General features: G+C 52.3%; 2 protein-coding genes across 4 annotated transcripts; one reads left to right on the top strand and one right to left on the bottom strand.

Annotated features, from left to right (window-relative positions):
* Nucleotides 1-407: 407 nt before the first annotated feature.
* PELI3 (pellino E3 ubiquitin protein ligase family member 3) lies at nt 408-11310 on the bottom strand. Of its 3 annotated transcripts, none has more exons than XM_027579451.2 (8): nt 11137-11310; nt 9847-9996; nt 9243-9314; nt 7078-7207; nt 6331-6432; nt 5347-5541; nt 4856-5044; nt 408-3528 (listed from the first exon to the last, which is right to left on the bottom strand). In XM_027579451.2, the coding sequence occupies exons 2-8, from the start codon at nt 9993-9995 to the stop codon at nt 2959-2961; spliced, it is 1407 nt and encodes a 468-aa protein (XP_027435252.1). In that variant the 5' UTR covers nt 9996; nt 11137-11310; the 3' UTR covers nt 408-2958. The 3 variants fall into 3 exon arrangements, with proteins under 3 accessions (XP_027435252.1, XP_027435253.1, XP_027435254.1); XM_027579452.2 differs by lacking the exon at nt 11137-11310 and adding an exon at nt 10624-10741; XM_027579453.2 differs by lacking the exon at nt 9243-9314.
* Nucleotides 11311-20985: 9675 nt separating this feature from the next.
* Nucleotides 20986-24024, top strand: MRPL11 (mitochondrial ribosomal protein L11). Its single transcript, XM_027579978.1, has 5 exons — nt 20986-21189; nt 21553-21648; nt 22214-22307; nt 22394-22553; nt 23735-24024. The coding sequence occupies exons 1-5, from the start codon at nt 21067-21069 to the stop codon at nt 23838-23840; spliced, it is 579 nt and encodes a 192-aa protein (XP_027435779.1). The 5' UTR covers nt 20986-21066; the 3' UTR covers nt 23841-24024.
* The last annotated feature ends 1354 nt before the right edge of the window (nt 24025-25378 follow it).

Here is a 25378-nt window from a genome sequence, read left to right as displayed (position 1 = left end):
GGGCAGTCTGCTCCCTAGTGTTATGCCCAGAGGGTTTGGAGAAAGGGAATACCTGAAATCCACACACTCTCTTTGCCCTACCTTTGCCACACGTGTGTCTGGGCTCACAGCCGCATCTGCCCACCATTGATGCCAGTTTCTCATTTACGAAAGTGCCCAAAGCCCTGCTTGACACAACAGTGCTGCTGTGGGCTCCAATGACGTTTATCATCAAAGGGAGGAGCTCAATAAATTGTGTCCTTAGGAAAGTCCCACCTCTTCTTCCTGTGCTTCAATTTTTATTGTCTTTAAAATGGGTATACTCCCCTGACTTGGGTGAATTTGAGATGGGCACCAGTAAAGGAGGTAGTGCTCTCTAGCCATCAATGGGCAGCTCAGGCTAGCAAAAGATCCCAGTATTCCTGGCATTCTCAAACAAGCAGCGTTTTTATGTTCACAGTTAATACACGAGGTCCTGTGTTAACAGCTTGACATGGAGGATATTTCATTCTTGTAACAACCCTGATAGGGTATCATTTTACCCATTGTAGGAGATGGGGAAACTGAGGTTAATAGGTTCATTGACTTACCTAAGGACACCCAGGCTATCCTCAGGTGTCCCTGAACTGGGATCTAGCCCTCCTGAGACCTTCCACCACACTGTCCCCTCCACTGGCCCCAGCGCACACACGCATATAATCATACGAAGTCTACTCACTGGAGTCACGACCATCCCTAGCCTTGGTTCTTCCCCATGGAAATGCAGGAAGGGTAGGTGAGGAAGTAACATTAAATACGTACTGTATTATAGGGCTCTCAGTACATTCATAGCCATCTGGTGATACAAGAATTGCTATTCCATTTAATAGGTGAGGAGACTGAGGCTCCAAGAGCTGGAAAGGGGCAGAGGTGGGCCAAGATCAGGGCTGTCTTACCCTCCACCACTACCTCCAAGTTCTCCCTGGGGTGGTACCATGCTCTTTGCTTGTCTCTCCTCCTTCCTCTCCTTGCTGGAAACAGAAGCGGAACATCCCCTACCTGGCTCCCAACAGGGTCAGAAGAGAGAACTGGATTCCCAGTGGTATGTGTGTATGTGTGTAGGGGTTGCAGTATTCTCACATCGGCCTGATCATGCATCCCCATCTTGGCTCCCCCACTGTGGCATGTGATGCTCCGGGAGCAGGAATCTCATCACATCCCCTGTTCACCACCCACATGAGCCCTCTGTCCTCTTGAGAGCCCTGGGTCTGGTCTCTGTGGCCCCCACCACCTCTGTGACCTGCAGCAGGCCCTCCCCTTGGAATCTATACTCCTTAAGACTCTAGCGGCTGTCTTCAACTGGGGATGATGCCCAGGTCAGGCCTGTACTTAGAAGCCTCTTTTTCAGAAATTTTTTATACTCCAGAACCTCCATCTGCTGGTCTCCCTAGCTTGCTCCCCCCCAGGAATGGTCTGAAAGCAATCCCAGCAGCACCCTGAGGCTGCCTTGGCTCTCAGGGAGAGGTGCCACTTAGCCAAGATGAGTAAGGGTCCAGTTTGGACTTGGTCTCCATGGCAACCGAGGGCCACCAGGCCTCAGCCCAATGTCCTCACCCCGCATGTCTCTTTTCTGCCCCTCCAACCTGGCCCCTTGGTCGGTCAAGCATGTTCCCTGCCACATGTTTGCACATGCAGTTCCGGTGACCTGAGCTGCCCTCCCCATTCTCCCACCCCCGTCCAAGGAAAGCCGCACGGTGTAATGGAGGAGGCCAGGCTAAGGCCAGGCAGGCAGTCGCAGGTTTGAATCCCAGCTTGGCCACTTTCTAGCTGTGTGACTTGGCGCATGTGCCTTAATCCTTCCGTAAACAGAAATGGTAACACCTCCCCTGCCCCCCGGGTTACTATGAGGATTAAACAGCAAAGCCTCCTGGTTCATGCTCCATTAACGTAGTTATGAGCAGAAGTAGCACCGCGCAGGGCATTGTGGGCACTTGGTAATAGCAGCCCTTCTGTCACACAGCCAGCACTCTGGGAGCACGAGTCCTCTCTCCTCCCTCCGCTCCTGACTGTCCACAAGCGAGGTTCCAAAGCCTCCATCCAGCATCTTCCCCATCAGCGCAGCCCGTAACCTCTTGCTCCAGCCTTCTTTCTGCCCCACTACTGCCTCTGCTCCAGTCGCTCAACCCCTCACTCAGGTCCCTGCTTCCTCACACCTGAGCCTCTGCTCAGCCTCCCCCCTGCCCAGAGCGCCATCCCCTTCGGTGGGGAGTTCCCACGCGAGCCCCCCCTCACTCTCCTGCCCGCTTGGGAGACCTGCTCCACAGCCCTTGATGACTCTCTGATCCTGGTATGCAGGAAACTGTGTTGTCGTCCGGCAATTTGGTCTGTTGTCCGCTAGACTGTGAATTCCACCGGGCAGGGAACCAAGTCTGATCGTCTCTGTGTTTCCAGAGCCCACTTGGCACGGAGTCCAGCCCATAGTGGGTATCAGCAGATGCCGGCCCCAGCCTGCTGCCCACCCGTCACTCATGCAGGGGCTGGCGGCACTGCACGCATGCTGGACACGTGGGATTTGTGAGGGCAGCTGAGCAGCAAGGTTTATAGAGGAACCCAGGGCAGCAGCAGGGTGAATATCTGGAGCTGGGTCGGCAGGCTCAGGGCACAGCCAGCCTAAGCTGGGGGTCAGGGACCCATGGCCCCTTCACTCCCCCAGGGACACAGTGTAGGCGGCATGATGTGGGACACCCCAGGAAGGGCCAGGGCATAGGGGTGGGCTTCCCTCCATCAGCCCAGGACAGAGCTGGTGCTGAGGGCCCCGTCATTTTGGCTGGGGTAGGGGTTTCAGGGACCAGAGTTAAGAGGGGAGGAGCACAGCCCGTCCAACACGTCCATCTGGTGTGGCTATGCACCCGCGGGTAGAGTCCCACATGCAGAGCTCCCCTGGGCTGCAGGAGGTGGGGGACCTAGGTGGGCAGGTGGGCAGCCGGGGCCTGGGGGAGCCTAGTCCAGCGGTCCCTGGAAAATGAGGCGGACGCAGCCATGCTCGCCGGTGAGCCAGGCCCCACAAAAGGGGCAGGCAGCATGGAAAGCGTGGGTGCCATGGGGCAGTGGTGTCTGGGCCCAGTAGCGGGCAGTCTTCTCAGAACAGACGTGGCCGCAGGGTGCAAAGGCATGGCTGGGTGGCCCAGGGTCCAGACAGAGGCCGGCCTCCTGGCCAAGCCACAGGGGGACATAGGGCCCCACGAGGCGACAGAGAGGACACTCTCGCTCCTGGGGGCCCCGCTCTCTCCTGCAGCCCCAGCCGTGGTAGCCGTGGACGTGGCCACACCGGACGTAGACCCAGGGTTGCTGCTTGTCAGGCGCTGTGCGGCCCCGGGCCGGACTGGGGAAGGCCAGGGTGCTGAGGCCCACAGGGCACTGGGGCCGGGCCGCGTTCGCCTCCTGCCGCTGGGCCTCCAGCTGCTTCAGTGTGGGTGCCCTCAGCAGCCCCGCTGGTGTGCGCCACAGCAGAGTGGCCCCACACAGGTCAATGAGGGAGCCGTCCTGCAGCACATTGGACTCGTTTTCCACCTGCCAGAGACAGCAGAAGGGCCTTACCGCTCAAGAGGACACCAAAGCCCTGGCCGTTGGGCAGCCATCACCCCAGCCAAGCCACCTGTCCATCCTACCAAACCTCCCTGGAGAGAACACCCTGGACAGGGGGCTAGGGCAGAGGAGAGCGGAGGGCCGGGGCAGAGGAGTGAGGACGGAGGCAGAGGAGCCAGGAGGGCTGAGAAGCCACGTGGGAGGGCAAGTCAATGCTCCCAGGCATGCGCTGTCCCTCACAGTGGGACGTGGGCCTTGGTCACTTCATCTGTCAAATCAGGAGATCTGGACCAAAATGAGGTTTTCCCCAGGCTCTCCTCTAAGGGCACAAGTGGGAAACTCTTCTATCTGAAACACTGGGGACGCGGCCCACAGCAGCTGTCCTCATGGCTGTGGTTAAAAGCAGGACTCTAGAGCTAGCCTGCCTGGGTGTGAATTCTGGCTTCACTGCTGACTAACTCTGAATCCCTGGTCAAGTAACTCAACCTCTCTGTGTCTTAATTTCCTTGTCCTCAGGATGGATGCTACTTCCCATGCTTCCCGTTATCTCAGGTGGTTCTCACGAATCAACCATTGCCAATGCTTGGAACGGAACCTGGAACATAGTAGGTACTCCACAAGTGGATGCTAGTGAAATTCACAGGCATAGCTTTTAAAAATAACGTTTCCCCAACTCTCCCGGTAGAATCGATGGATGCTCTGGAGAGAAAAGGCGTGCTCTTCCCTGAGATCTCGCCTCCACTGGCCCCATGTGCTCCTACGCTGGAAGGGCTCTGCATTGGCCCATTTGAGCAGCCTGGCCACATGACCCTGGGCTGGCCCCGACGTTTCTCTAGGACTGTCTCCTGGCTCCGAACCTTGGTTCTCTGATCTGTGCCATGCGGAGCCTTCACTGTCACCTCTGTCAGAGCTCCTCCAAGGGCCCCTCCCCGCTAGGCGAGGATAATAAGGCTAAATCCGTCTGAACGTGAAAGACACGTTACGGACCGTCAACACTTTAGGCTATAAACTGCTCACACATGGGCCAAGTGTCATCCTCGTAAGAGGCTGTGATTTTTTTCAGCCGCCGGCATCCCTAAAGTCACTTGGTACCTCAGTGTTTATGTCTGCTCTACCACACGCCACCCCACGGACCTCCAGCAGTATGTGGGCTATGTTTTGGGGACTATGGTCTGGCCCTCTCTGTGGGGCAAGTGGTGCATGGCCCCCAGACGGAGCCTGTTGGGGCTCCCTTGTGTAGGAGTGCAGGAGATCAGGGGCAAGGGCCCGGGAGGGATGAGGGGAGGGGGTGGGCATGGAGCAGGCCACCTACCAGCTTCCCTCGCTGCTGTGCAGAGCGGCTGTCCCTCAGAGTGTACACGTTCCCACAGACCGATATCTCCCTCCAGACACCAGGGGCCGAGTCCTCAGAGAAGCCGCCTGCTGGGTGCATCACCAGGACCCCATTGGTGGTTAAGCCGTCCATCAGGCCGTCGGGGGTCCGCCACTTGGCCGCCCGCTCCTGGGACCACATGTGGGATCAGATCATATCCCCGAGTGGCCCCCGGCAGGCTGTGAGCCAGGGATGCTGCCCCTTTACCCTCATGGTCAGAGGTGGCCCAGAGAGGACTGGAATGGACGCTGCATGGCCATGGGCATCACCTGAACTCTCGGAGCCTGACGGTGCTCATTTTTTAAGTGGCATCGCTAATGCCAGCCCAGGTCATGGTTAGGATGACTGCAGGGCGCTGCCCCTCCCTACCCTACCCCTCTGCTCACTCTCAGCTGAGGTGCTGGTCCCTGCCTGGGGGTGGGCTCACTCACTCCAAGGAAGATGTTGCTGGAGGCGTCGAAGCCAGCAGCATAGATGCGGGCAGTATAGGGCGGCCTGCGGTCACAGAGGATGCGGCAGGCATAGCGGGAGATGGTGCTCTGGGCTGAGGGGCCCTCGGCAGCCCCTCCTCCGGGGGATGTGTCTGTTACCACAAAGTCGATCATGTTCTCCGTGGAGCGACCGATCTGTGAGGAAGGGGAGAGCAAGTACAGGGATGCCATGTGTGCAGACCAGTCCCATGGGCTTCCCAACCCTCCCACCGGGTTCCCAGCAGCTGCTCTGCTTGCAGGGTCACCAAACAATGAGGAGGAGCCCTCTGGGCTCTCAGCTGGAGTCTCCAAATCCAGTCACTGGGGTCTGGGGGCTTCTCTGTCTCCCCCACTCAATAAAAATGAGTTGATTTATTTGATAGACCAGTGAAAAGGTGACACCCAGTCTGGGAGTGCCCAAACATTAGCAGCAAATAGCAAATTTTTTGTATGTACCAGATACCATGCCAAGCACTGCATGTATAATATCTCTGCTAATCTACCTGATAATTCCATGGAGTGGGTATGTTATCGGCCCCACTGTACAGATGAGGAAACTGAGGTCCAGAGTGAGTACATTAAGTGACTCTTGCCCAAAGTCACCAAGCTGGTAGGTGATGGAGCTGGGATCTGACCCAGGCAGTATGACTCTCATGCCACACTCTGAAACCCTAAGCTGCATGGCCTCCCGTGGCCTGGGTGTCTGGTCCTGGGTTTTAAATGTTGATGTAGCCACTGATTTGCTGTGTGACTCCAGGAAGTCAACAGCCTTCCTTGGACATCCCACTTCTTCATCTGGAGTGTAGTCGATTACACTGAATGCCCCCAAAGCAACTTCACCACGGCCTTCAGTCTTCCAGGTTCACCCTGGAATGCCTGCAGAGCTGCACATCGAGGCCTGGTGGCCCAGTGGCCAAGAGGCGTAGAGAGAGCCCTGAGCCATACCTGGAACATGTCCGTGTCACTGTCATGTGTGTACTCGACGATGACCGAGTGGCTCCGGGACAGTGTGTACGAGATGCTGTGCTGGCCGCGGTTACTCAGTGCCTGGTGGGGAGAAAGGAGAAGTCACTTCCCAGGGCATGTGGCCAGGAGAAGTGTGAGCCTCGGAGCCAGAGGCTGGAACCCAAGGCCCACTGGCCAAGCCCAGCGAAGGGGCAGCTCCACCCTTGCCGAGAATGTACTGTGCAGCCGGCACTATACGCAGGTTACCTTATTTGACCCCTATAGCCACCCCAGGAGGAGACATTGTTATCATGCCCATTTTACAGTGGAGGGAACCGCAGCTCAGAGGGGAGAAGAAACTGGCCTAAAGACACAGAGCTGGACACAGGAGAGCCTGTATCTCAACCCAAGTCCTCTGAAGCCAAAGGCTTTTCCTTTGTCATTGCTGTGTGATTGTCACGTCCCTTCTCTGAGCTGTGGCTGCCTCGAAATAATGCTGATCATTTCCATTCAGTGGCTGGGGTCTGGTCATCAAAGAAACATTCTGCAAACCGTGACGCATAGTACATTACAAGGGATCTCCCCTCGGCACCATTTCTCTGGCAGCCCAAGGCAGCGAGTGAGGACACGGTGGGCTCCCCTGTTCCGGTGGGGCCGTGGGTGGGTAGGACCGGGAAGGCCGAAGACCTGGGACTTGGGCAGGGAGCGCAGGACCTCTGTCCAGGTCCGCTGGGACAAGCTGCTTGCCTTGGATACGAGCGGTGTGGAGATATGGTGCATGACGTCGGGCTTCACGCCATTGGCATGGGGCCGGCGGCTCAGCGCCAGGCGGCTTCTCCGGCGGCCCTTGTCCCCACTTGCCAGACACCCATTGTAGCTGTGGATGTAGGGGTTTAAAAAGAAGGGGTTGCAGGGAGAAAGACAGAGAGAGAGAAAAAGTGAGCCCCTGAGAGATTTGGAGGAATTGCCAACTTCTGGGCAGAGTTTCCCTTCCTAAACAAGCCCTACAACCACCTGAAACTAGGAGACCCTACGCTATCAAATCAGTGTGCTTGGGGAGTAGGGTGAGGGGCAGAATATCTTCAAAAGGGCTTTCATTCAATTATCCAGTGTTTCCTGGACACCTGACTGGTCAGCTGCTGGGCTCTGGGGTGCCACAGAGGGCACACCGCAGGTCAGTTCTGTCCCCTCAGTGGCAGAGAAGGGGTGTCCTAAGCTTTTCAAGGAAGCTGAGCACCAACTGCACCACAGGCCCAGAGGCAGGAGAAAGGAATGCTCAGATCACGTTTCTGAGAGGGGTAACACATTTACTAGGCCTTGAAGAACTGGAAAGGATTCACCTTTACAGCACACTGTCATTTACGACACCACAAGTACGAATGGAAACCAGAATGAAAGAAAAAACAGACCCACAATGCCACCACCTCCACATATCCATACATGTCAAATTTCTACCTTCCTTCCAGCTTTTATCCGGAGGGACTGACTGTGGAAGGCAAAGATGGGGTGAGTCACAGCCTTAATCACTGCCATGTACTGGAGCCTCCCGTGTTCCTGGTGCTTCACGTTATTAATTACCTAATGGAATCCATGCAATGTCCTGCCAGGCAAGTATATTTCTTCCCATTTTACAGATGAGGAAAATTGAGGCTCAGGGAGGTAAAATGACCTGCCCGAGGTCCCAGGCTAGTAAGTGAAAAAGTCAGAGATTTGAACTCGGGTCTGTCTGACTCCGGCCTCTATTGCAGAAGCCCTTCCAGAGGGAAGGCTCACCCCAAGCGAAGGGCCTGAGGCTGGCAGGGTTTGGTGAGATCAGGGAGTGGTGACTTGGGTGTGAGCTTAAGTAGAGGCAGATGAAGCTAGTGAAAGGGCCCTAAACACCAAGCTTAGGAGTCTGGACTTTATTCTGCGAGACTAGGGAGCCACGGAAGGTTCTGGAGCAGGGAGTAGCAGGATGAGTCTGCCAAATACAGACAAAGACCACTTGAATCAGTGTTTTCTCGTGAGCTTGTTAAAATGTAGATTCCCTGGCTCCACCCATGGAGATTTGGATTCTGTAGGTTGGGGATGGGACTGTCAGCGGGTCTTTTCAATATGCTCTCCAGGTGGCTCTGTAGCCAGTGTGGGGCTTCACTGCTCTACTGAGAAAAAACAGCTGCCAAGAGGGCCTCCACCCTTAGGTCTGCACTTTCCCTCATCGGTGGCCTTGCCCTCAGCTGGAAAGTCTGCCCTTCCTTTGGGACCCCAAGCAGCTGTTTTTCTCCTGCGGGCAGCCCTGAGAGGGGCAAATCACTTTTGCCCTTGGAAGTTCTTCCCACTTATAGGGTGTGCGGCAGTTCCGGACACAGGCTCGGGGCTCAGATGGGCCTGGCTTAAATCCCGGCTCTTCCACTTATCACATGACCTCTGTAAAATGGTGCTAATTAATCAGGACCTACCTCGCAGGTTCATCGTGAGAACTAAATGAGATAAAACATTTAAAAATGCTTGGCACAGGGCTTGACATATATATATAGCAAGCCCTTGATAAACGTTAACTTTTTAGGAAAAAGCACATGGTATGTACATGTCAGCAAACAGTGGCCATTATTATTTCTAAATAATCATAATCATAGCATAGCTTATCAAATATCTTCTTCCGGGCAGATGGCAGAGAGAGAGGCCAAAAGGAGGTGTGGATGGGGGAATAAGAAGAGGGATCTGTGCCTGGGGGCAGTGCTACTGGGTGATGCAAGGATCCTGGTCAGGTGGAGACCAGGAAGGGATGAGGTCTAGCCACCAACTCACATCACTTCCCCTCTTCTGGCCCCAGGTTTCTCATCTGTAGCATGAGAGTCAGCTGCGGGTTAGTCAAAGTGCACTAGACCTAGAGTAAGAAAGACCTAGGTCCAAATCCCAGCCCTGCCACTTACCAGCTGTGTGCCCTTGGACCAGTCACTTCCCCTCTCTGAGCCTCGGTTTCCTCACCTCCTTCCTCACAGCATCTTTGTGAAGATTGAAATGAAATAATGTCCATGAAAGGGCTTGGCACAAGCCTGCCTCCCAGAACACTTGATATGTGCCAGGCACTGTCCTACGTGCTTTACAGAAATCACCTCATTCATTCCTCTGACAACCCTCTAAGGTATTATTATTGTCCCTATTTGTAAGATGGGAAAATGGAGGCACAGGGAAGTTAAGCAACTTGCAGAGGCAGGATTTGAGCCAAGCATTTTTGCTGGAGAACCAGAGTTCTTCACCCCAGACTACGTACGCTAGGTGCTTTATGAAAGGCAGATGGTGCTACTTTTTTTCTGATCAGAAACTTAGGTGGGCAGTTAGTTTTCTCAGCAATTTATAAAAAATGGGAAAATAAAATAACAGGAATTGAGGTGGGTTTGGTCAATTCTGTCTCTCAGTTGGGAAGGTGAGACGGGACAAACAGCAGAAGGTCATACGTGGGGAGAGCTGGGGCCCTTGCTCTGGTTGCCCTGGGGGTGCCTGGTGCCCTGCCCCACCTGGACCAGTGTCACTCACCCCAGGACTATGAGTTCGCCATACTTGATGGGCTCCTCGCCTGGCTGTGCATCTTCACCAGAAGAGAGGACACAAGAGCCCTGGCTCCCTGGATGCCGGAGATCTGAGGTTCGGGGAGACCCCACTTCAGGGTTTCCTTCTAGCACCATTCTGGGCAGAGTGGGAGAGGAGAAAAAGAATTTTGCAACCTCCCATCCCAACCCCCTCAACGCCAGCTCAGGCCTGCTGCAGGGCCACCTAGGCTGAGGCCAAAGTGACCTTTCACCACCTCTGTTGCTATGGCAACTGCTCCACCTCTGCCTCCTTTACACTGTCCCGGGGTTGCTGGGATACCAGGGAAGGGAAATGGGTGGGATGGAACCAAGAGGAGAGGGCCCCACATTCAGAGGGTCAGGATGTTTGGTGGGGCCAGCCGGTGGACCCACATGGGGTGGCCAGAGGCTTCTTTCTGGCCAGGACACCAGTCTGGGATCTGCTTGGAAGGGGGACACCTCAAGAGTTAGAGAGGACCCTTATTCCTCATCTTAGACTCAGTTCCCGGATTTGGCTCTTGGCCCTGGTGCCTCTGAGTAACCCTTCTGTCGGGTTTTGGGAATCTATCCATCTTAATCATTCAGCCCCTTTGCAGGTCTAGGCCTCTGTCTGTCTGTCTTTTTTCCTCAATGACTCTCTGTCCTCCTGGGCTGTCCTTTTCGCCGTCTCTCTTCCCACCCTCCTCCCCATCTCCGTCTGTCTGGCCACATTCCTTTCCCCATACATCTGCCTCAGTCTCCCTACCTTGGCCTCACCCGGCGGGCAGGCCTCTGGACCCCTCCCGGTTGCGCGCCCCCTCCCTCCCCTAGGTGTCTGTCTGCAGTCCCAGGGCCGCCCGGGTCTCTGGAGGCCTGTGGGGGCGGCGCTCCCCCCTCCGGCTGGGGCTGCAGCAGAGCCCGTCTCCGCAGGAAGCCTGTTTGGAAAACATCCCCGCGCAGGAAGGACTGCGCCGGGGCAGGCCCGCGCCCCGCGCCCGGGGCAGGCACAATGACGGCCCAGCGCATACGCAGATACACACCCGGCGGCCCCTCGCCACAAACACGCGCGCGCACGCACACAGTCCCGCACAGCCCGAGCCCCGCGGGCAGTGCCCGGACGGACGCCAAGCCCACCCGGGACCCGAGAGCGCGCAAACAGCCCCCCGCGCCCGCCCTGGGACCCACTCCCCCTGCCACCCCCAGACACGCAAACACGCCCCCCGCGCCCGCCGAGGCCCGCCCGGCGCAGCCCCCGCCCCCTCCGCCCCGGCGGTCTCACCTGGCCGCGCTCCCGGTGCCGCTCGGCGCCGCTCCCTTCGCGCCTCGCCCCTGCTCGGCCCCGGGGCCGCTGCGGCGGGATGGGCCCGACCCACGGCGGCTCCGCTCTGCCTCGTCACTGGGACACCCGGGGCCGGGAGAGGGGGCGAACGCGAACCGCCACACTCCGCCCCCGTCCCGATGCCCCGCCCCGTTGGGCCCGCCCCCAGGAGCCCCGCCCCACCCGAGACTCCGCCCCTTGCGGCGAGGCTTAACTTTAGTCAACAGAGCCCTGCCCCTCTGGGGGAGACCACGCCCCCTCCCTCACCCCGCCCCAGGCTCTGGGAAGCTCCGCCCACCACTCTGTCTCAGGAACTCCCTAGCCAGTCTTCGCCGGTTCGGGGACTCCCCGGTATCTTTGAGACTCTTCCCCCGGTTCAGGCTCCCCAGACCCCGCCCTCATTTCTGGGGACTTCCGGGTTGTCCCAGAGACAGGGGCGCCCCCTCCCTCATTGCAAGCCGGAGCCTTCGCACTGGGCGGGAGGCCCCTTTCCCCACCTTTGGCTGGGACTCTCCACCTCCAGTCTGAGACCCCGCCTCCCAAATGGGAACCCGCGGAATTAGAGGAGAGAAGAGGGGGCTGGAAAGAGAGAAGGAAAATACTAGAGGAATCGGAGGAGGGGGGTGTCCGTTAACAGGGAGGCCGAGGAAAATGCTGCAATTGACTCGACTCACAGTCTTCAGCCTAGCTCGGCCACTTTCTCGCTGGGTGACCTCTGGACGGTTCTGGGTCCCGCGGTGTCCGGGAACACCTCCCTCCTTCCCTCTAGCACGCACACCCTACCTGAGAAGCCACAAAGGGGATGGAGACCTTTGGGAGCACGCAGCTCCTTCTGGGCCTGGGCTTGCAAGAGTCTATCAGTCTATGCCAGGTGCCATGCCCCGTGCTTTGAGTAAAATAAGGCCTTTAATTTCTGGGAGGCAGGCACGATAATCCTCCATTTTACAGATGAGAAAACAGAATTGTACAAACCTAACTTGGACGTGGTTATCTTGCTAGAAAGGGACCAAGAGCAGATCTCAGCTGTGTGACTCCAAAATCTGGACTCCTAACTTCTATACCTTGTTACGATGAAGAATGGCAGGATGGGGATCAGAGGTGCAGAGCAGGAGGGACCCAGAAATGCATCAGATAAGATCCCTACAGCACGTTATTTCTCGGTATGTTTGGAACCATAACCAAGGGCTGGGGGAAGACCAGAGGATAGACCCTTAAACTGAGTCTTTGGAGTATTTATTGAGGAAATCAAGGAAGGTTGTACAGAGGAGGTGTCCTTTGGCCCCAGTCATGAAGGAGAAGTGAAAGTTTGCCCATACATTCCTGAGAGAGAGCATCCTTCCTCCTCTCCCCCAATCTTGTTGCTTGTGAAGCTCCCTTTCTCCTAGACCCCCCTGGGCCCCACCACATCCACACACCCCACTAACTCCCCCACCTAAAAATAGTCCATGATACCAACTGCTTTGCCAACTGTTTGGGGGCCCCAGCAGCCGGATGAAACAAGAAGGCAGTTAACAGCACGTCCGTTAGGGACAAAAGCACTCATTAAGCAAAGAGAGGCTCCCTGAGAGGCCACCACTGAGGAGGCTGGACTGCTGGGCTGTCAGCAGCAGATCATACAAATCCTACACCACAGGAGAGCTCCCATCCCTGAATGCCTGCTGTGTGCCCACCTCCATGCCAGGTACGCACAGCCACCGTAGGACACAGGGACAGTGGGACAGTCTCACTCCCCTTTGCATTCCCAGCTTCCAGCACATTGCCTGCCAGAGCAGGCCCTCAGTGAACACGTGCTCAATGACTATTAGAATCTCCAGTTTACGGAGGAGGAAACTGAGGCTTGGGGAATAGGGGAAGAGATACTTGCCCCAGGTCACACAGTGATGCAAGCACGTAGCTGAGGATTGATCAGAGCCCCAATGCTACCATCTGATTCCAGAGTGCAGGGAGGAAGGATTGAGAGAGATTCCCGGGGTGGGTACTGCAAGAGGCAGAGATTTCTCCTGTGGTATAGTGCACAGGGACCAGAGCTGCATGATGAGCACGGCCAGACCACAGGGGGCCTCTCGAAGCCTGGGGTGAGCCTGGTCCCAGCATTGTCCAGGTGGGGGAGAGGAAGGGAGAGTTGGGACACCATCAACAGACACAAGTGCCCAAGTTCCAGCCTTGACTTCCGGCTGTCTCAAGAACTCCAGCTTCTCAATCTCTCTAGACCTCATGTTCCTTATTTATAAAATGGGAATAATAAGGGGCACCCAGATGGCTCAGTCAGTTAAGTGTCTGCCTTCGGCTTGGGTCATGATCTCAGGGTCCTGGGATGGAGTCCTACATCAGGCTCTCTGCTCAGTGGGGAGCCTGCTTCTCCCTCTCCCTCTACTTCCCTGTTCCTGGTCTCTCTCTATCTATCTCAAATAAATAAATAAAATCTTTAAAAAAATGGGAATAATAATAATAGTGCCTACCTATCGTGGGATAAAAATTTGCAGTATTGTTCAACCCCTGCCTTCTCTCTCTTCAATCTAGATCTTGCAAAAAAAAAAGGGGGGGGGGCAACAAAGAAAGGAACAAGAAACAACCTTTATTTCTTCAATTCTTGGGTTCAAGTGTCTGAAGACCAGTGGCTGGCATAAACAGTTTGGAAGAAGATTTGTGTATCTATTTCAGAAAAGATTTTGAAGGAAAACAACAAGGAACTCTCTGGGCTAAGAGATTTGGAGAGAAGAAGGAAGGGCTAAGATGCTGGGCTCTGCCTTTGAGGGCCTTGTAAGTGGGAATGGGGGCTGGGAAAAGATTGAACCCTCAGGTAGATTTGGGGATCCAAACCCTATTCCTTTAAAGAGACTAAATTTGATTGGATCAGTTTATGGAGCAATTTATGTCCCAGGACATTGTTGAGAACAATAGAGGACTCAACTAGCCTTGAGTGGAACTTAACAGCTAGGTGTGGCCAGGGAAAGAGTCAGTCAAGGAGAGCCCTGCCCAAACCACTGTCATCCCAGGGTGACTGTGGGCATATTCAAGGCTGCACTTCCTGAGGATCAACACAGAGGCTTTATATTTAGACTGGGAAGTTGGCGGGGGGGAGATAGACTTCACTAAGTAAACCCAGCCAGTCACTAATCAGACAAATGACAGTAACAAGCCTCAGAAGGGTAGACTAGTACTGAGTTGCTACAATATATTAATTAAAATCTTCAATTTCCCACAACAAAAACTATAATTCAAGCAAAGAAACAGGAAAGGATGACCCATAGACTGGGACAAAAGCAGGCAGGCATTGTCCGGATGTGGGGAATTTGGCACCCTCACACACTGCTCAGGGAAATGTAAAATGGGGCAGCCGCTTAGGAAGAGTGCCTCATGCAGTTAAACATAGAGTTACCACATGAGCCAACAATTCCACTCCTAGGAGTATACCAAGAGAAATGCAATGTTAGAAATAAAGAAAGTCAAAGAAGTTAATAGCGCAAAAATCAGGAAGATGGTCATAATTGTGAAGGAGCTCGTGGGGGAAAGCATCAGGGTGCTGTCCGTGGTGCTGTTCAGTTTCTTGACTGAGTGGTACTCACCTGGGTACTTGTTTTATGATAGTCAACTGTACATTTACGTTGTGTAGGCTATTTGTTTGTTTATGATATTTTAAAATAGAAATGTTTAAAATAAGATGAGCTGGTTCGACCAAAGCCTTACACTCTGCAATTTGAACAGGCAAGGACTTGTTCCAGCTGAAACTACAGGGACTTTCTTTTTTTCTTTTCTTTTTTTTTTTTTTTTTGCCCATGAGCATTAATAAGAAAGACATTTTTATTATGATCCAATGCACACACAGGCACACAAGGGAAACACCAGTGTGACAAGACAATACATATCTTTACTCCTTGTGATGCACTTGGCTATTTTCTATTCTGTTCCATTCTATGTATTAAAAATGATAGTTGAAACCCACTGATAGGCCACAGTGATAGTTTTTAAAAAGTCTTGTCTGAGATCAAGGTGTCAGCAGGTCTGGTTTCTTTTGAGGCTTCTCTTCTTGGCTTACAGATGGCCACCTTCTTGCTGTGTCCTAATGTGGTCTTTCCTCGGTGCATGTCTGTGTCCTGATATCCTCTTGTAAGGATATCAGTCAGATTGTTAGGGCCCAACCTAATCCCTTCATTTTAACTCACCTACCTCTTTGTTTTATTTTATTTTATTTTAAAGATTTTATTTATTTATCTGAGAGAGAGAGTGTGCAAGAGAGAGAGCACAAGCATGGGAAGGGGTAGATAAAGTGGGAGAAGCAGACTCCCTGCTGAGTAGGGATGGGGGCTTGATCCCAGGACACCAGGATCAGGAACTGAGCCCAAGGCAAACACTTAACTGACTGAGCCACCCAGGTGCCCCTCACTTACCTCTTTAAAGACCCCATCTCCAAACATAGTCACATTCTGAGGTACTGGGGGTTAGAGCTTCAAGATATTACTTCGGAAAGGAGAGAATTCAGTGAATAAGCATCACCTTCCTGAGGGATAGGGAGGCAGAGGAGTCAGGAGGAAAAGGGAGAAAGAGTGTCCAGGTCTGTACATCTACAAATGGGGAGGCATTCGGGGCAGCAGGGAATGTACACTCTGGTTGGTTGGACAGTGAGGTAGGGAGTATGAGGTTGGAGAAGGTGGCAGGGGCTATGAAGTGTAGATTTTAGTTTGAAGAGTGATGAGTCCCAGCAGGATCCCTTGGGACACTGGAGGGAGATCCCAGAAAGCCGAACTTGATGAGTGTTTTAGATGGACCAAGACCCACACTCTGGGAAAAGAAGCTGTAGGTGTCACTGACAAGCTTCAGACGGGGCCTGACACTGGCTGAGTTGGAGAGGATAGACGGGAGGGGCTAGAATGGAGGCAGAGAGGGCATAGTGGGGGCTGTTCTGAGTGTCCAGCTGACAATACTAGTAGTTAGCTTTCATAGAGTGCTTACTCTATGCCTTAGTCAGGCCTGAGCTAAGTACCCTGTCTACGTAATTATGTTAAATTCTCTCAACAGTCCTGTGTGGTTGGTACTTTTAATTCTTATTTCACAGTTAAGAAAACTGAGGCCCAGGGCGCCTGGGTGGCTCAGTTGGTTAAGCGACTGCCTTCAGCTCAGGTCACGATCTTGGAGTCCCTGGATCGAGTCCCACATCGGGCTCCCTGCTTGGCAGGGAGTCTGCTTCTCCCTCTGACCCTCCCCCCTCTCATGTGCTTTCTCTCTCTCTCATTCTCTCTCTCTCTCTCAAATAAATAAATAAAATCTTTAAAAAGAAAAAGAAAAAAGAAAACTGAGGCCCAGACAACTGTAGGGACTTGACTCAAGTCACACAGCTAGGGAGAAGTGTGTGTTTTGGGATGACAATCACAGAGGAGGTGGCAGAATTGGTGAGAGCCGTGACGACATAAGTGGGCGGGATTTGGGACAGATTGAATGCGGGGGATAAGGTAGAGGGGTGAACTGTATGTGGGCACTTCTAGGTCCCTAACTCCCTATATCTGCAATCAAAAGTGGAAGGGAGCTCAGCTTACTCCTTCTCCCTCTGCCTCCCTTTTCTCTGCCTGCCCTTCTATGCTGCTCCAGGGGACTCCCAGAGTACCAGGAACAGGGCTGAGCATTGTTTGTGTGACAGGTACAGATCTTAGTTCATACTTCCTGCATATAAGATACAGAACTTTACTTTTCTCCGACTCAACTTCATCTGTTTCCATTGGTGGAAATTTGGAGTTCCTTCCCCTTACCCCAGGAGGACACAACTGGCACCCAATGCTGTCTGTTCACACGGGTCCCTGATGAGATGGCCCAACTGGACCTCCAACCTAGGAAGGCCTCTGCTCAGGCAGCCTTAATCTCCAGGGCTGGCAGCTTCTCTGCTCTCTCCCCATTACACTTCAAACCATAGGAGCCTTTCTGCTGCACAAGGGCACAAGATTTCTGCCAAGCATGCCTTGGTCACTACACAGCTGTTCCCTCTTAAGGTCTTGCTGCCTCCTTGGGGAAGGGGATTAGCCACCCACTGACTCCTGGCCTTAGCTGCTTTTCTGGGATCCACTACTCACCCGGAGAGCTGGCTGCAGGCTTTGCAGCTGGGACCTCCTAAGTCTCTCTCCCTGTCACTCCACATCCCTCTTTGCTCCTCCTCCTTGCAGCCCAGTGAATCTTTTATACTGTGTACATTGGAGGTCACAGTATAAAGCCCCCTACTTGTAATGTATTGTTCAGGCTTCTTCATTTTCTGTTGGGTGCAGGCTGTTTTAGCTTGATTTCTACTTCTTCACTTCCTTTTCTCAAACTGTTCTCCTGCAGCTTCAGATGCTCCATCTCCTGGCCTTCTAACCTGCTCCTTCTTGGTTTCCTTTGCTCACTTTCTCTTCTCTTCTTTCCCCTCTTTATTTTTTTTTAAGATTTTATTTATTTGACAGAGAGAGACACAGCGAGAGAGGGAACACAAGCAAGGGGAGTAGGAGAGGGAAAAGCAGGCTCCCCCCCCCGAGCAAGGAGCCCGATGCAGGGCTCAATCCTAGGACCCCAGGATCATGACCCGAGCCGAAGGCAGACGCTCAACGACTGAGCCACCCAGGTGCCCCATTCTTTCCCCTCTTTAAATGCTGACTTCTCTTCTTTCCTCCTTGGGTGAGCTCACTCCTGGCCTTGGCCCCAAGGACTATTAGTCTCTATGCTACAGATGCCAGCATTTCTGTGTGCAGCTCAGGCTTCTCTCCCAGACCAGGCCCTGTGGCTGGGTGGCCCACGGGCACCCTTGTTGTGTGCTGGTCTCAGTTACTGACAACCAATGTTGTGGCTGGACTGGCTTTGTGGGGTTTTGTTTGTTGTTTTTGAGAGAGAGAGAAAGAAAGCGGGGGAGGAGCAGAGGGAGAGAGAGAATCCTAAGCAGGCTCCACATCCAGTATGGAGCCTGAAGTGGGGCTCGATCTCAGGATACTGAGATCATGACCTGCGCTGAAATCAAGAGTCGGACGCTTGATGGACTGAGCCACCCAGGTGCCCCACGTTATGGTTTGTGAATGCAAGATGCCCTCAGTAATAACCATTAGGGAACTTTGGTTTATTACTCATAGGTCCTGGAAATTGCGTGGCACACCTGGGACCACACAGCCAGTTTGCAGAGGGAGAGAGAGAAGGGGGAGCACCATGGGTTCTGCTTTTATTGGGGTCCAGACTGGGGGCCTAAAATTTCACAGGCTCACCATTTATTGGTGAATTTAAAACAGAAGAGCTGGAATTTAAAGCACACGAAGAGTAAAATCAAGCAGTTCGAGTGCTCAGTTACCAAGATCTCTAAAACAAAGGAGCCTCAGGGGAAGAGGGACTTGAGCTGAGCCTTTTTATCCAGACTTGTGGCTGGCAATGTATTTAGATAGCCATCTCTGACATGGATGTCTCTTTGAAGAGGATGCCTCTGCAGTGAAAGCTTAAGACAGGCCCTGACATTACAAAAAGAGAAACCAACTGTCAAAGCTTACACTATACTTCCTAACACAACTCACAATCTTCTACCTGCACTTATAGCTCCCATGTTCCAACACTGAAAGTAAAAGACCTTATCATTGATTTGCCCAAACTCTCCATGCCAGAACCCAGAGCATCACCCTGGATGCCTCTCTCCCCCTCCCCCAACCAATCACCCCCCTAAGCACTAAGTTCAGTTGATTGGCAAGGCAGCCTAGGGAGTGGTTAGGTGCGCCAGAGCCAAAGGTCTGGGTTCAAATTCTGACTCTGCCACTTTCTAGTAGCATAAGTTTGGACAAGTGATTTGACCTCTCTGGGCTTCAGTTTTCTAGTCTGTAAAGTGGGGAATAATAATAGCACCTACACTTGATAGGATTATAATGAAGTTTACATGAGTTACTATTCGTAAAGATGGACACAGTACATATTGCACAAGCATTTCTTGACTAAAATATATTTCTATCTTCTGAGTATCTCTTGAATTGGTCCCAAGCCACCAACATCTCTCCACTGTCTTCCTGCCCTGGCCTGATGGGTCTTCCTGTATCCAGGCTTGCCCTCCTCCAATCCCTCTACATACCCAAGCCAAGGTCAGCTTTCAAAATGCAACTACTTAACCCTCTCCAATGACTTCAACTGCAAGCCACAGCCTTATAAGGGCTGACAAGACTTGCATGATCTGACCCCCACTCACCTGTCGCACCGCCTTTTCACCACTGAACACTCTGACCTCACACATTTCCAAAGCTAGACTAGGGAGTTGTTTCCTTATAATCTGTAAGAGCTGGAATAATCAAAACTATCCTTTCATTGACAGAAAGTGGAAATTTGCAACAGAGCCCAGTGTCCCAGGGAGCATTCTTGGCTCTCTGAGCACCTGCCATGCCCATCTGTTTCCTGATTCCTTCATTTAGGAAGGATCTATGTCTTTATTTGCAAATAAATTTGTAAATAAAGGCTGGGCATTGTGGGGCACCCAGAGATAAATCATACCTAGCTGGGCATGTTCTGGGCCAGGCTCTCTTCTAAGTGCTTTACCTGAATTAACTAATTTCCTGGGATGTTGGTACTATTATTAGCCCCATGTTACTAGCGAGTAAACCAAAGCACAGGGTAGTTAATTACTTTGCCCAAGGTTTTACCACTAGTAAATCAAAGAGCCAGCTTGATTCCAGAGTCTTGCTAAGGCTAATGAGGTAGAGTGTTATAAAGAACTTGATAAACTTCAAAGGCAGGAACAATCACATTTAATTAGTGGGAGTTCAAAAATATTCGTAATAAAAAAATCTCACAGTTTACAGTGTGGCTTAACACAGATTATCTCTTTTTACTAGATGAGGCAATATAGAATCATGGTATATGGCACAAGGTCTAGAATCAGATAATATCAATATTTATTTCCCAGCCTTGTCACACACAGGGTAGGTATTTTTAACCTCCTTTTTGTGCCTCAAGACTCTCGTTTGAAAAGGGGTATAATAAAAGAATTTACTTCATGCCATTGTGAGGATTAAATGAGATAATAATGCCCTTCAAGCGCTCAGCACCGTGCCTGGAATGTAACAACTGCTCAAAAAAAAAAAAATTAAATGACGTAATAAGATGCTGGCTTATTTTTATTTTGTTATTTTATTTTATCAGGCATGATGTATCAAATATGTTCTGGGTTGTTAAGCCTCACAACAGCCCTGTGAAGGTTTTGTCCTAGTTGTACAGTTCATAGCACAGGCTTACTAGGTGCCAGGCATTGTTCTAACACACTTTGCTAACAATCCTCCCAACAATCCCTAAAGCTATGTCTACATATTATAATCCTCATTGAACAGGGGTAGGAAATGGAACATAAGTAATTTGAACAAGTTCACAGCCAGCAAGAGGAGCACCCAGGTAGTTGCTTCCCGGGTCTGTACTCTTAACCATAGTGCTTTTCAACAACAGGTGAGGAAACAGGCTCAGAAAGAAAGAGATTCTCATGCCTGAAAAGGAGCTCTATGTTCCTTTCAAACCCAAGGATTATAATCATATCCAGCAGATGGCGCCCCAGAGCATAGCAACCTGCGAGATTTGCATAAGCGGTCAAAACTACCATGCCAACAATGCTGTGCGGGATTAAGGTCCTCCTCCTCCAGTTTAGCTGTCCGAGGTACTGCCTAGATGCTCTGGAGGAGGAATGTGTGTATCTGAACCATTGGGCCTTCCCCTATCTGCATATCGCGAGTTAAAAGATTTTTTTCCCCTTCATATTACTCTCCTTGTCTTACTGGTTGGAGGATAGAAGGGCCCAAACAACGCTTCTTTTTATTGGCTTCGCCTGCCCATACCTAATATGAGGACCCTTGACCTCTGACCCAGGATGGCGGCGCCCGAAGCTATCGCTCTTGCTGTCGCCTTGAGGTGAACTGAGGCCAGGAACCCCGCGTCATGTCGAAGCTGAATCGGGCCACTCGGGCCCTCAGGAAGCCTGAGGCCGGCGGCGTAATCCGGACCATCGTGCGAGCAGGCCAGGCCATGTCCGGGCCCCCACTGGGTCCCATCCTGGGTCAGGTGCACCCGTGGCTGGAATCCCGAGCGGGAGGCGCCGTGGGGCGGGAGCTAATAAGCGGTGGAGGGTGCGGGCTCCGGAGCCAGGGAGGCTTCGGTTTAAAGCGCGGCTGTACTGCCCACACGGTTTTTGTCTTTGCGTTCGTTCCATGGCCTCTTCGGGGCTCAGCTTCCTCGGTCCTTCCTCAGCGGGCTGTTGGGAGGATAGGGGGATGATGCATACAAATCATCTGGCGCGTAAAGTGTTAGTTGGATCTGGGTAGCAAAAGGAGGATGGGAACGTAAGGAAGTGAAGACGGAGGAGGAGACGGATGGAAGAATCTCCTGCATATCCTCCCCACACTAACGCCTGTGCTTCCCACCCAGAGAGGTGTTTCCATCAACCAGTTCTGCAAGGAGTTCAACGAGAAGACAAAGGACATCAAAGAAGGCATTCCTTTGCCCACCAAGATTTTTGTGAAGGTGCACAGTCGGGACTCTGATCCTGTTTGGTTTTAAGTTTTTATTTTAATTCCAGTCAGTCAGTATACGGTGTTACATTAGCTTTGGGTGTACAATATAGTGATTCAACAATTCCATACATCACCCGGTGCTCATTACGACAGGTGCACTCCTTAATCCCCATCACCTAGTGATCCTGTTTATGTTTCTTTCTCGTTATTCTCCTTAGTTCCTGAGGGGCTGGTCACCTGGGGTTGCTACTCTGCTTCTAACTTTGGGCGAGGCTCTTCCTATTATGAGTACCACTTTCTCCGTTTACGCAGTGGAGACTGGACCATATCTTTTCTGAGCCCATCCTGCCATATTGCAGTTCCTCCCTTTGCCTCTCCATTTCACTGGGGCTTCTAGAGCAGAGTTGGGCCTGGACTAGAGGTGACAAAGCTGTTAGCTACAGATTTATTTTCCCTGTGGTTTCGTGGTCTGTTAGAGGGACACCATTGGAAGATGAGTCAAGGGAAGGGAGGATGCTGAGGCAGTGTGGGTTAGGGGAGACAAGACATATTCTCATATTTTCTTTCCTATTAAGCCTGACAGGACATTTGAAATCAAAATTGGACAACCTACTGTTTCCTACTTCCTGAAAGCAGCTGCTGGGATTGAGAAGGGGGCCCGGCAGACAGGTAAGGGTCAGGATGGGCACCCGGGATTCTGGGGTCTCTGGAAGGAAGCAGGGACACCTGAAGGTCTACTTGTTTCTTCCTCCCAGGGAAGGAAGTGGCAGGTCTGGTGACCTTGAAGCATGTGTACGAGATCGCCCGAGTTAAAGCCCAGGACGAGGCCTTTGCCCTGCAGGATGCGCCCCTGTCCTCTGTGGTTCGATCCATCATTGGCTCTGCCCGTTCCCTGGGCATTCGTGTGGTGAAGGAGTGAGTGTCTTGGGAAGGTGCAATGCGAGGGGAGGGCTTGGAAAGTTCTTGACTCTGGGGCAAAGCTGAGAGGGCCCATTACAGTGGGAGAGCCAGCTTCTGAGTCAAGGGCCTTAGATTTTGGGGATGGGGAGCCTTATCCATTTGGAATAAGAATATTAGGTACTTGTTATGGGTTAGACATTGTTTCGGACATTGGATACAGCTAGGAATGAGATAGCCCTGCTTGGCCCCACTCTGAAGGAGCTCAGAGGTCAGAGCTGGAGGCAGATGCATAAGTGGATCATCAGGCTGCTGGATGGTCATTGTTGACAAAAGGAACTGCAGGTGTCTTGAGAACAGAGATTAGAGCTCCTGATTTGGCCTGGTGTTTCAAAGAGGACTTCATAGAGGAGGTGACATCTAAGCAGAGACTTGGAAAAGGAGGTCAAGGACTGGGGCAAGCATTCCAAGAAGTGGAAAGATCCTGTGAAGGACAGAAGGTGATAAAGTGAAGCAAAGAAGTGCAGTGAGCTCTGGCGTATGGTGTTAGAAGCGTAGTGGGGAATAGGAAGAGGTGAGACAGAAGGACCAATGGGAAGGCTGCAGGCCGTTTCCAGCTGCAAGTTCAGAACTGATCCCGAGGCCAACAGGGAGCCCTCTCCTAGAGCTTAGGATGACCTCAGGAATTATTTCTTTGAAGTGAGATGCTGGATGAGGGGGGGCATCTGACACAGACAACAGCGGGGGCAGCACTTGGCCCTTTATGGGCCTCTTGCTGCTGACGTCACATCCCATGCTGAGGCCAACGGTTGTTTCCAGAAAAGTGGGGGTTAAGCACGGTACAGGGATAGACTTGACTTTTTGCAAATCTTTACTTTTACTAGGAGTGCAGAGGTGAGTCAGTCTGACTCCCGCTTGTGGGGAGGCACAGGGACACAGCCCGATGACTTCTTTGTACAAAGTGTTTGGGGGCCAGAGGAAGGGACATTTAATCTGGACTGGGGTATAGCTGAGGCCTCAAAGGACCGGTGGGGCTTTGAGAAGGGAATATAAGGTAGGGTTGGGGGCGGGGTGGCAAAGGGATGGAAGCTGGGGAGTCCAGGGGGGGAGAAGGGGCTCTGAGACAGTGGTGTGGGCGCTTGTGAGCTCCCCAGCAGTGACTGGCCACTCACTCACTCTCTCTTTCCCTGAACCTGCAGCCTCAGTTCAGAAGAGCTGGCAGCTTTCCAGAAGGAGCGAGCCGCATTCCTGGCTGCCCAGAAAGAGGCAGATTTGGCAGCGCAGGCAGAAGCTGCCAAGAAATGACCCCTGTCCCCCACACTCCAGGATTTTGAAGCTGGAATGGAGGCCAGTTGGAAAAGCTGTACCAAAGGGGCAGAAGGGAGGCGACACCAAGCTGATTATTATTTCCCTGACTTTAAATTATATATTTTTACATGTATGACAGTCTCAAGAGATAAAGCTTAAATAAACAACCTTTTGTCACCCACCCTTGGCTTCTGTCTTGGGACCCAAGGGGAAGACGACCAATGCCGATGGTAGCCAACATGGACAGATATCAGCTGCCCTAAGGAGGCCGGGTCTTCATGCTGCTCTTATTCTGTGTAATCCGTTGCTCAGCCAAGCAGAGCACCTTGCCCAGGTTTTGAATTGGGGGCAGAGGTAGGAGTTAGAGCTCCAGCCTTCTGATTCAACGTCCTATGTGGTCCTCCCCAGGGGTGAGAGAACAGGTGGGGGCCATGGATGCCGAGGCTTAGATGTACAGAAGCCGCAGAGGTTGCTTGTCCCTCCTTCAGAAATCTCTCCTATCTCTTTGGGACTTAGCACTTCCACAGAAACAGACTGCCGTGGGCACTAAGTCACAGCCCCAAGCAGACTTACTGCACAGGGCACCTTAGATCCCAAGGGCTACTTCAGCCCCCTCTGCTAAGCTGACCCTTGTCCTGGGGCAGGTGGTAGCTGAACATGAATTCTGGTGGAGTTCATGGCTGCGGACCCACAGAAGAAGCAAAGCTTCAGGAGGCACCTGCCCAAGTTGGGGGAGGTCTTTGGGAAGCCCCTGGCCTTTTGTTTTTCTCATTATCCAGAACATCAAGGGTTCCTGTCTTCTCAGAGGAGGAGATGGGGCGGAAATGGGATTCACATTCACTGAGCATCTGTTCGGTGCCAGGCACTTTGTTTTACACTGAGATTTGGAAAGCATAGGAAAACACCTACAAGAACTAAAAACCTCATGTAATCCCACCACCCAGATGAGACTTCTGCGAATATTTTGGTGTATATCTTTTCCACGGTGTTTCTTTGTGTGCGTGCGTGTGTGTGTGTGTGTGTGTGTGTATACATATATATATATATAAATTTATATGTAAATATATAAGGTACATAAATATGTAAGACTTTTTTAGAGAGAGTGCATGAGTGAGGGTGGGGGAGGGGCAGAGGGAAAGAATCTTTTTTAAAATAAACATGATTTTATTTATTTATTCAACACACAGAGCACAAGCAGGGGGAGAGGGAGAAGCAGGCTCCCTGTGGAGCAGAAAGCCCAACGTGGGGCTCAATCCCAGGACCTGGGATCATGACCAGAGCCGAAGGCAGACGCTTAACCAACTGAGCCAACCAGGCGCCCCGAGAGAGAATCTTTGCAGGTTCCACATCCAATGTGGAGCCTGTTGCAGGACTTGATCTCGCACCCTGAGATCATGATCTGAGCCAAAATTAAGAGTTGGATGCTTAGCCAACTGAGCCACCAAGGCACCTCTATATATAAGACTTCTTAAGAAAATAAATTGGGGTCATACTCTGGATACTGTTTTGTTCTACTTTTACTTTTTAAAAATATT

Source organism: Zalophus californianus, chromosome 11 (genome assembly GCF_009762305.2).
Source record: "Zalophus californianus isolate mZalCal1 chromosome 11, mZalCal1.pri.v2, whole genome shotgun sequence".
NCBI classification, from domain to species: domain Eukaryota; kingdom Metazoa; phylum Chordata; class Mammalia; order Carnivora; family Otariidae; genus Zalophus; species Zalophus californianus.
This window is presented reverse-complemented; position numbering and strand designations above follow the sequence as displayed.

What these genes read in the sequence shown, in the direction of transcription:
- PELI3 (XM_027579451.2), bottom strand. Translation starts at nt 9,995, where the DNA reads ATGGTGCTAGAAGGAAACCCTGAAGTGGGGTCTCCCCGAACCTCAGAT. An exon ending in CCACACCGCTCGTATCCAAG is followed by an intron (nt 6,433 to 7,077) that starts GCAAGCAGCTTG and finishes TCTCCCCACCAG; the next exon opens with GCACTGAGTAACCGCGGCCA. An exon ending in CCAGCAACATCTTCCTTGGA is followed by an intron (nt 5,045 to 5,346) that starts GTGAGTGAGCCC and finishes ATGTGGTCCCAG; the next exon opens with GAGCGGGCGGCCAAGTGGCG.
- MRPL11 (XM_027579978.1), top strand. Translation starts at nt 21,067, where the DNA reads ATGTCGAAGCTGAATCGGGCCACTCGGGCCCTCAGGAAGCCTGAGGCC. An exon ending in TGGGTCCCATCCTGGGTCAG is followed by an intron (nt 21,190 to 21,552) that starts GTGCACCCGTGG and finishes CTTCCCACCCAG; the next exon opens with AGAGGTGTTTCCATCAACCA. An exon ending in CCACCAAGATTTTTGTGAAG is followed by an intron (nt 21,649 to 22,213) that starts GTGCACAGTCGG and finishes TTTCCTATTAAG; the next exon opens with CCTGACAGGACATTTGAAAT.